Here is a 10,432-nt window from a genome sequence, read left to right as displayed (position 1 = left end):
GGCCGTTCTAAACAATAGAAATTGCTTCAACAGGATCCATAACTTCGATAGGCACCATCAATAAGAAAAAAAAATTGCAGCATATTCCATTTCAGATCCAAATCTAAATTTGTATTGAATTCTTCAAATCCCATCGTCACTCTAAACCTCTCTCCCATGTCAGAAAATGTGACTTCTAAGGAACAAGCTAAAAGACACTAGCTTGCAGATAAGAATTCAAAAGCCATTAAATCTTGTTCTATGTACATATTTATTGTGTATTAGGTCTTGTGTTTCAATAGTAGATAGGGTCAGCGTGATATATATGGGTTGGCACGAGTTTATCTCTCTTCTTACTTGATCCTAAAATTTGTTAAGGTCAGTTGATGGGTAAAAATTTAAATATGTGAATTTATAAATAGAGGACGTGCATGTATAACAGTAATTAAAGCTATAATATAACCAGCTTCTATGTCTTTTTATATAATTTTTGCATCGTACTGATCGGGCATCGGCAATAACTTCTATCACATAGTTTAGTTTTTGTGGATTGGTTTCCAATCGATTCGTTACTAATAATGATAAATCATTCTTATTATAATCCTATGGAGCTGTAATAATTGTTCAAAAGCCATTGTAAGTCATCAACAATAACAATTAATAGGGAATTAAAACGACCGTTACAAGATTGAGTTTATTTATCTAATTTAAAAAAGAAAAAATATATAAATACGACAAATCCAGCAACATATTAATTCATAACAACAAACTCAAAGAATAAGAAAATAAAAATATCAAGAAATTTTGAAAAATCAATTGGTGAAAAAGTGAGTCTACTTTTCCAATCCGTTTAGTCTATGGGCAGGGTTGGACTAGATTGACATCAATAAAAATGAAACATTTCTAGCTTTAATGTGATTCAGCAGACTGCAAATGAGACCAATATTCCTTGACAAGTTGTCCAAACAGTGATCCTTCTCTCTTCATCAAGTTCATTGGCTCATCATACTCCACCAATTCTCCTGAAAACAAAATCAATAATAATTTTCTTTTTCTTAAAACAAAATCAAATGTTTTATTCACATCTTTATGCCATAGAAGTTCAAATGTGAAACCAACTAGACCATATCATGTGGATTCATAATTTTGTGTGATAAAACTCAAAATGCTGAATCAACTAGACCATGCTTATATTTATTACCCTTTGCTCAAATGTGTAAGCATGTTTTTTTCTCAAAAAATGCTACATAAACACCTAGAGAGAGGGAGAAAAGAGAGAGAAAAATATAGATATGATAGGATTTATGATGTGATAAGAAAAGAGAGATAGAGAAAAAATAAGAGATGTTAGAATGGTGTTTAAAATAACGAGGTGATTATGTATTATTACTCTTTTTTCTCTGTCAAACCACATGATATGTTATAATTCTCATGCAGTGTAGGAGAACTCTCATATGATTTGCAACCTAGTCAACTTGCTAGAACAAAATTCTTTTGAGGCGGCATTAGCAAGGCCTATGGATTAATATGAAAAGTCATGTGCAATATTAGATAACGGGCAGATAAGATGCAACATACCTTCACGAATGGCAAGAACCTTAGTGCAATCCATCACAGTTGGTATTCTGTGGGCAACCGTGATTACAGTACAATCTGCAAACTCTGTCCTAATTGTTTTCTGTAGAATCAAATCTGTTGCATTATCAATTGATGCAGTTGCTTCATCAAGCACTAGTATCCGACTTCTCCTCAAAAGGGAACGCCCCAAGCAGAACAATTGTCGTTGTCCCATGCTCCAATTTGCCCCAGCTTCAACAACTGGATGACAGTTTTATCACAAGCCATTCGTTAATCAAACAAGACTTGATTATTGTGGTGTTGTTTCAACAAAGCTTAAAAGTGTACCTGAGGAGTCCAACCCTTCTTCCTTCTCTTCAACAACTTCTCTCAACTGACACTTCCTAAGAACCTTCACAAGCAAGCAACATTTAGTCCACTTCAGCCATGCCAAGAAAAGATAAACTACCAGCAAAATTTCCTCTTGTTATTATTAAATAAAGTCCTATCTGGATAAATTTCTTCATATAGGAAAAGAAAATTAGAAGGTAAAATGAATTGAGTTCTTCTATGAGCTAAAATCAATTTATGCATTTAATTTTCATAGAAGTTATTTCATTTAATTTTTCCAAAGCTGATCGAAGCGCATATAGTATAAGTTGATTTTAACTATTGGAATTTACCTTCTTAATTTTTTGCCTCCTATAAATGTCTATAGAAAACTTTATTCAAACAGGACTTAATACACATGTTGAAAAACAAGATATTATTAGTTGCTACCTCCCATATCTCTTTATCTGAGTGCTGAGATAAGGGGTCCATATTGTATCTGACTGTGCCATTGAAAAGAGTAGGATCCTGAGGTATGATACCAAAGCGTGACCTCAAGTCATGAAGTCCAATAGAACAAATGTCTATGCCATCAACTATTATTTTTCCACCTGCTGGCTCCACTAGACGGAATAAGGCACCTATAAGAGTGGATTTTCCACTGCCTGTTCTGCCAACAACACCAATCTTGTGCCCTCCTTCAAATGTGCATGTGATCCCACGTAGTACTAGTGGCGCATCAGGCCGGTACCTTATCTGTTTATTATCAACAAAAAAATCATGCACTTCAGTGATCAACTCACCAAAATTTTAAAATCACTTGCAGTTAGTTCATTTTATTACCTCCAAATCATGTAATTCTACTTTTCCCTCAGCTGGCCAATTCACAGGAGGACGATTTCCCTCTATTACTTCTGGGGCCTCACTTGGTATATGCATGTATTGATTTAGCCTCTCTACTGATATTATTTGATTTGCTAGAGTGCATTGGTTTTGAATTGAAAATACTAGGGAAGAGTTTAATGAAAGGCCATAAGAGAGAGCCATGCCAATAAATCCTGAAATAACATCACACGTTGAGATGAAAATACTTGCATAAGAGTGAATGTTATAGTTTGACATAAAAATAAATAAACATATATCGGGTGAGTTTGTTTAAGCTTATTTAAAAAAACGCTTATTTTAATAAAAATAAACAGTTTTATATTTTTCTGATATGTTTATCTAAATTATTTTTACTTAAAATAAACAGTTTTTTTTATTTCTAGAAACAAATCATATTTGCTTATTACAAAAGTGCACTTATTTTAAAGTTGTTTTCTTAAAGTTTAGAAGAAACATAAAGTGACAGTAGTTTCAAAGATAGTAAAAACTGAAGGCTCACCAGAGGTGAAAGTCCCAGGTGGAAGTACCACCATGCAAAGTGCAGCGGATGCAAAGACCACTGCACTGATTGTTTCTAACCTTAGCATTAACCACTCATTTGCTGCATAGGTATGAAAATAAGGACTGGCATTGACATCAATTAGATCAAGATTCTTTGCAAAAAAACGATCCTCCTCCTCAAAAGCCCTTATTGTCTCAACTCCAGCAATAGATTCAGCAAGATGGTTAGCTACAAAGGATTTTGTTGTGCCATTCATCCGCATCAATTCTTTTGCAGTGGCATAGTAATATCTCTACAAAATAAAATTCTTATTAGCCTCTGTTTCCAACAAAGAATATTTTATATTATATATAAAAAATAATTTTTAAAAAATAGCTTCAATGTTAGAACACGAGTTAAAAAAAATATTAAAATGTAAATTCTCATCCACTGAAGGGGTAAAATATGCATCATGCTTTCTACTGCTTATAATATTTAGGCAGAATTCGGATACTCTATTTTTATTCTTTAGTGATCTAACTTTCAGAAACCATACTGAAAATTTTCTTTTTGATTGCTTTCTAGTTAAAAAAACTTAGTGCAATATGTATCCATTTCTCACCCTTACCATCCATTTCAAGTACCAATGTTTTCTTAATTCGTAAGTGGAATCCTGACTACATACACTTCAAAATTTTCCTAATTAAATAAACATCATAAATTTGAATTGTCAAACGATACTTCGGTATAGAGGTTAGTCTATATGAATTATTATTCATCTGCAGTTAAACATAAGCATTGAGGGGTTAAATATGATGGCTTTGTCAATGTTAATTACTGAAAGCAGACATCAAATCCTTACAGCAAAATAAATCTTTTCATCAAATCTGTTCAATACCTGCAAGCGAAATGCTATGTAAAGCATTGGTATAGAGATAAACAAGACTTGCCAAGTGATGGCTGCTATAACTGCAAGATTTGAATAACAAGTTGTAGTAGCTCCCACAGCAAAAATAAGGCCAAATGGGACATCAAGATCGACAATGCTTAGATCTGAGGAGACCTGAACAACGAGATAAAATTCAAAATATTAAATTTTTCATTGCATTTCACTGCAAAGGAAAAAGAAACTAAACTATTTGATATGCTTACCCTACTAAGTATCCTTCCCAAAGGAGTGGAGTCATAAAATGACATAGGTGCACGAAATAGGGAGTTTAGTAGTTGTAAAAATAAAGATTTTGATGATCGAATACTCATAGAAACTACAACAAGACTTCTGATGAACAAGAAACATGCAGAAATAAACCCTATCAACAAGTACACAAAAATCAATTGCAATGTGCTGACATAAGGATTGTCAACATTAGAAGCCATCCATAAGTTCTGAAATATCTGGCCAATCACAAATATAAGGTGAGAAAGAGAAGCCACATAGAAGTATATATATCCTTTGTCCTGATTCAGATACTGTAAGTGAGGTTTGAACCCTTTGTTTCCTTTCTCTTTCTCTTCCTTCTTAATTAATTGACCTTCTTGTGATGTTTCAAACTGTTTGTCCATGTATATTTTACTAATCTCTGTGGCAGTATTTGAGTCTCCTTTGGAAGAAGAGACATCCACAAGCCTATTAGAACCAGCAGTTTCCTTGTGAGCATTGACAAGGTCCTGAAATTCTTGGCTTGAGCTCAACAGATGATGATAAGGAGCAGCTTGTATGATTTCCCCATTAGACATCAACTGCAGGTAAAAAGATCTTGTTATGTTAATTCACAACTTTGAACAAACACAAGACAAAAACTTTTAAATCACTAACGTACATTTATTGATTAGAAGAAAGAAAAAGAAACCAAAATGACAAAACCAATGCCTAAGATTGAGGAAATTACCAAAACAGAATCGAAGGCTGGAAGAAAATCAACTTGATGAGTCACCAGTAAGACTGTCTTCCCTGCAAGTCCTTCCATGATGTAATCCTGTGAAGTTTCAAAGCCATCTATAAGTAAAAAAAAAAAAGCAAATATAGTATCTGAAGAAAAGAAGTTTTTCTCATTACATTAAACAAATTTGTGGCAGTGTGTGCATCAACAGCACTGCATGGATCATCCAAGAGATATATATCAGCATTCTGATAAAGAGCGCGAGCAAGTTGAATTCGCTGCTTCTGACCGCCACTCAGGTTGACCCCCCTCTCCCCTATTTCAGTAAGATCACCATCTGGAAACAACTCAAGGTCCTTCACTAGTGAAGACCTATGAAGTGTTTCTTGATATTTTTCAGCATCCATAGCTGCTCCAAACAATATATTATCCCGTATTGTACCTGTCTGTATCCATGCTGTTTGAGAAACATAGGCAAACTTCCCATGAACTTCAATCTGCAATTAAAAAAAAAAAAAGACAATCACAGATCTAATAACACAATAATAACATTACTGTCCAAATCAAGCATAAGAGGTGGCAATGTTATCCAAGTACTGAAAAACACTTACGTTATCACGAGTTTTTGCAGTGTTTTCTATAAGCATAGAAGAGATTAAAACTTACAGTTCCACGAGTAATAGGAACTTCTCTGAGAATTGCTGCTAAGAGAGTTGATTTTCCTGAGCCAACTTCACCACAGATTGCCACCTTTTGCCCTGGTCCAACCTCCAAGTTTATGTTTCTCAGTGTTGGTTTTGACATGTTACCTTCCCATGAAAAGTCAGTTGAATTTATCAAAATTGAGCCCCTCATATTTTCACTAAAACACCTTTTCTTGGCATTTTCACTCTGCAGTTCAGGCGCGTCAAGAAATTTAACAATCCTTGCAAATGCAACTTTTGCTTGAATGACCACTCCAATGACATCAGGGATGGTTCTAATAGGATCTTGAACAAGGCGTAAAGTTGCCACAAAAGTGAAAACATTATTTGCATGCAAAGGAACATTAAGCAAGTAGCAAGCCCCAAAGGAAGCAGCAGAGACCAAAACAGGTGAGGCCCAAAAGAGAAAGTTGCTATATGACCTTCTTAATTGCACCGCAGACAACCTTTTGAGTTCCACATCCCTCAACCTTTCAATTGCATTTCTGAAATTGGTTTCCCATGCATATAACTTCAAAACCTTCATGCTCACAAGAGCCTCAGAAGTGGCCTTCAATCTCTCATCTTGTGACACCATAAGTTTTCTCTGAAACTTATGCTGCAACTTAGCAAGTGGAGTATTGCAAAGCACAGTTAGAACTATCACCGCCAATGAGGCAAATGTTGCTAGCCCAACAGCACGGAAAAGCACTACTAATGCAATACACAGTTGGACGCTTGTTGTCCATGTCTGGTGAAACCAGTAGGGAAACTCTCCAATTCTATTAGCATCCACATTCACATAGTTCATTATCTCACCACCAGAGTGCACCAATCTTGCAGCATTGGACAACCTCAGTTGCTTTTTATAAATTGCTGCAATGAGCAGTGATCTAACTTTAATACCAATGAGTCTGGTGCGAAAGTACCACTGCCTTTGTGACAAGGATTCTATGATCTTTGTAAAGACCAGTGATATGGCCAACACATAACCTTCATATTTGAAACTCTCATGACCCTCAGCAACCAATATAAAGGAATTCAGAAGCAAAGGGCCAGATGAGAGAGTGACTACCTTTAGCAATGCAAAGAATCCTGATATCAAAATCTCCTTCCAGTGGCACATAATTATTGTCTTCAAAATTGATGGTTGTGATGATGGTTCTTTCTGTTTCTGTCTGTTCAATTGGTCTAGAAACAGAAAATAACAACTTTCTGCTTGATCTGCCTCCCCCAACTTTGGTATGTCCTCATCCTGAAGTGTTTTCTCTTCACCCCTTTTCATTAATGGATTCATCCACCAAAATGACATCCTACTGAAAAGTCCAGCTTTTGCATATAGTGTGACATAACTAACATAATCAACTTTATTGGACTCTTCTTTTAAAGGGGTGTATAGACTTTCATTATTTTCTCTCTCAGTGTCTCTATACTTAGATTCCTTGTAAGTGCATAGTGCCAATAAAATTATCCCTGGAAAAGATAAAACATCTAAAGCTACTTTCAGGGACAATTTTCTGGTACTAATTGCATAAAACAAGGACAAAGCACAGAGAATACCAGAAACCATAAAGATTACAACAGAAAATATATATAACCATGCTCTTGGAAATTGTTTCAGCTGAAGAGTTATTGTAAAACCCACCAGCAACCATGTCAATCCCTGGATGCTTTCGAGCATCCACCAATCAAGAGGCAAAGCTGTTTGTGTTCTTCTCAGATTCTCCTCTAAAAGCCAAATGCCTGAGCACAAATGTATTAGCCCCAGAGAGCCATTGGCTATGGCAGACACTAGCTGCAATTTGGAATAACTTTGCACTTGGATTAGACCTTGAGATGGTTTCTGTGATGACTTCTTGAGGATTGTAAATAAGATCATGATCAGCAGCAACACATTAATGCAAATAAACAGCAAATGGTTGACACATGTGGAAGGATCTTTCAAAAACTTAAAATCATAATTGCAAGGGTTCCCTCCTGTCTCTGCACAACCAGATTTCCCACAAAACATGCTCCAAAACCCCTCCATTTTCTTTGCCATCTAGTTGCTGCTCAAAACCTCGCTCTCTTTGTTCTGTAACATCAAAAGGAAAAAAAAAACAGATCATCAACAAGGTTTAGTAAAAGAAACACACTTGAAAACACCACCAAGCTGATTTTAAGAGTAAAAGATGTTAACATTGACATTTGATAATAAAGGAAAACATTAGTCTATAAGGAGTTTACTCTTTGCATGTTTTGGATTTGCTTAAATGAATAATCCCCTATTTATTTTCTCAAAGTTCTCCTGTTAATATTTACTATAAACTATTTTGAATACAAAATAATCTAATCTGAAGTCTGAACACACACGAATAATTAATTTAAAAACGCAAATTTGCATATGCAATTAGACACCAATTACAATGATGGGTGGATATGATCATGACATGCAAACCTCAAACTCAGAAAGCAACAAGTGTTTACAAGAACACTGAACGCACCATGTGCTTCTGTGAGGTGACTTGTGAGATAGTCCTTTTAATGCATGCAAGGTTACAAAATAAACGGCTTCATTATTATTGTCACGCTGAATGATCGCTTGTGATCCAGTCCAAGTTGCCGACTCACACACACAAAAGCATTCCCTTCAGAGAGAAAAAGGTAGAAAGGGAAGAATTTTATACAAGATTCTAAGAACTAATTGTGTGCCTGAATAAAGAAAAGAACCAAAAGAAGCTTTAACAAAATAATGTGGTCCTTGAATATATATTATAGTTGAATCACACAGAAAAGCTAGCATAGCAAGTGTATATGCATCATGCATGTTCATGGAAGGGAATAATATGGAATCATATAGAGACATGTATACATAGAGCATAATTAGCATTAATTGAAGTGAAGCGTTTAAGACCATAAGAATAATGCATTAATGCAAAACCATGTGTGAAAAAACAAGCAGAGATAGACAAAAGCCCGAAATGACCGGGTGCTGCATGGTACAAAGATTCTTTGCCATTTTAAGAACAAACAATGATAATAGTAGGAGTAACATTTACCCTTTTGCTTTTCACTGTTTTATTTGTCTATATGTAAATGTGTTGTTTCCCAAAAACAACGCATGTGAGACGAGGACCATGCATGTGTTTGTTAATGGCCTTTAAATTTGTGACTTCCTAGGATGTCATAACGAGAACAAAGATGGAAGTGTTGGGAAACCGAGGGATAAAACAGCAAAAAGATTTTCACCCATGAAACCGATGACTAGGTAAAACGAACTTTGGCATTACACTTCAATCTTCAAGCTTAGGTTCATGATCTTTTCTCGATACTTACATATTATTTAATTTTCTCATTATTATGTGTAATTTTATATTCACATTTATACTCCAAAGAGGAAGAGAATGAATATTTGATAGAAGGAGGTGTAATATATGAGCAACAGCATGAGAAATCATCGGTAAGTGCATGTATGTGTGGAATAAAATGTGAAAAATTATTATTCCCCTATGTGCTATGGCTCACGTCTCTATTAATAATGCCTTTTCGTTTGTGTTCATTAATTAGTCATATTAACAATAATTTAATTAAATGACAATATAAATTTATTTATACTTATAATTCATAATCATTATACTAAAAAAATGTTTTTTTACCAACAAACAGTTGTTTGAATGCTATTGATTATTGAGCTTGATATCCTTAAATAAAATCTTGATTTAACTAATCATATTTTTTGAGTGAGATTAGTTATTAACAAAGCTTATAGATATTTTATATCTAAATCAATATATATATATATATATATATGCTCACGTAAAATCTTACTGAAAAAATTGAATATTTTTTGTAGAATCTTCTGTCTTTCAATTATATCTTTTTCCACCCAGCCAAACAATCATATATTTTTAATTTTACTTGGAACAACGAAAAAATAAAAATAAAGACCATGATCTGCGTTATGCTATATTTTTATCTGAGGTTTGCCACATCAATTAGTGTCGGCCGTTTTCATGAGGTAAATATGATCCTCCAATAATTGAATTTGATCGATTACGAGAAAAAAAAATATTTTACTTTATTATATATTTTTAAAAATATATTTAAAATGTAATTAAATTTAATTTTTAGTAGTTTGCTTATTGGAATTTATTTTTTTACTTTTCAGAAAATAAAATGCAAGTATGATAAAAAAAAAATAAAAATTTTAAAATGTTAAATATGATATTATATTGTGAATAAATGAAGTTGAATCATTACCAAAAAAATTTGTACAAGTTGAATTTTATAAATTTTATTTTAGATTTAAATTCATTATCAAAATCTCACATAATATTTTTATTAATGTCTCGGTTGTTAAAACTTATTTTTTAATATAAGTTAAAAAAGTTATAGAAAAGAAAATAAGAGATAAAAAGGAAATTTTAAACTAATTCAAATAATATATAAAATTTAATATATGTAATAAGATTGCAGAAAAATTAAATTAAATGATTTCGTGATATATATATATATATATATATATATATATATATATATATATATATATATATATATATATATATATATATATATATATATATATATATATATATATATATATATATATATATATATATATATATATATATATATATATATATATATATCTCTATATT

General features: G+C 33.1%; 1 protein-coding gene across 2 annotated transcripts; it reads right to left on the bottom strand.

Moving 5' to 3' along the window:
• Nucleotides 1-616: 616 nt before the first annotated feature.
• LOC100784336 (ABC transporter C family member 10) lies at nucleotides 617-8,536 on the bottom strand. Of its 2 annotated transcripts, none has more exons than XM_041005904.1 (12): nucleotides 8,233-8,536; nucleotides 5,779-7,869; nucleotides 5,289-5,609; nucleotides 5,122-5,208; nucleotides 4,385-4,972; nucleotides 4,131-4,295; nucleotides 3,251-3,545; nucleotides 2,710-2,924; nucleotides 2,317-2,622; nucleotides 1,885-1,948; nucleotides 1,558-1,797; nucleotides 617-1,001 (listed from the first exon to the last, which is right to left on the bottom strand). In XM_041005904.1, exons 2-12 carry the CDS (start codon nucleotides 7,834-7,836, stop codon nucleotides 889-891), a joined length of 4,452 nt encoding a protein of 1,483 aa, XP_040861838.1. In that variant the 5' UTR covers nucleotides 7,837-7,869; nucleotides 8,233-8,536; the 3' UTR covers nucleotides 617-888. The 2 variants fall into 2 exon arrangements, with proteins under 2 accessions (XP_040861838.1, XP_006589503.1); XM_006589440.4 differs by having other exon boundaries at nucleotides 8,279-8,536.
• Nucleotides 8,537-10,432: the final 1,896 nt, after the last annotated feature.

The sequence above is a fragment of the Glycine max genome, chromosome 10 (assembly GCF_000004515.6).
Source record: "Glycine max cultivar Williams 82 chromosome 10, Glycine_max_v4.0, whole genome shotgun sequence".
NCBI lineage: Eukaryota > Viridiplantae > Streptophyta > Magnoliopsida > Fabales > Fabaceae > Glycine > Glycine max.
This window is presented reverse-complemented; position numbering and strand designations above follow the sequence as displayed.

Bases quoted from the DNA above. Each gene is read 5' to 3' on its own strand.
- LOC100784336 (XM_041005904.1), bottom strand. From the start codon at position 7,836: ATGGCAAAGAAAATGGAGGGGTTTTGGAGCATGTTTTGTGGGAAATCT. The intron at 5,209-5,288 runs GTAATGAGAAAA...GAAACTTCACAG, and splicing joins CTGCCACAAATTTGTTTAAT to GATTACATCATGGAAGGACT. The intron at 3,546-4,130 runs GTATTGAACAGA...TTTATTTTGTAG, and splicing joins ACATAGCATTTCGCTTGCAG to AGATATTACTATGCCACTGC.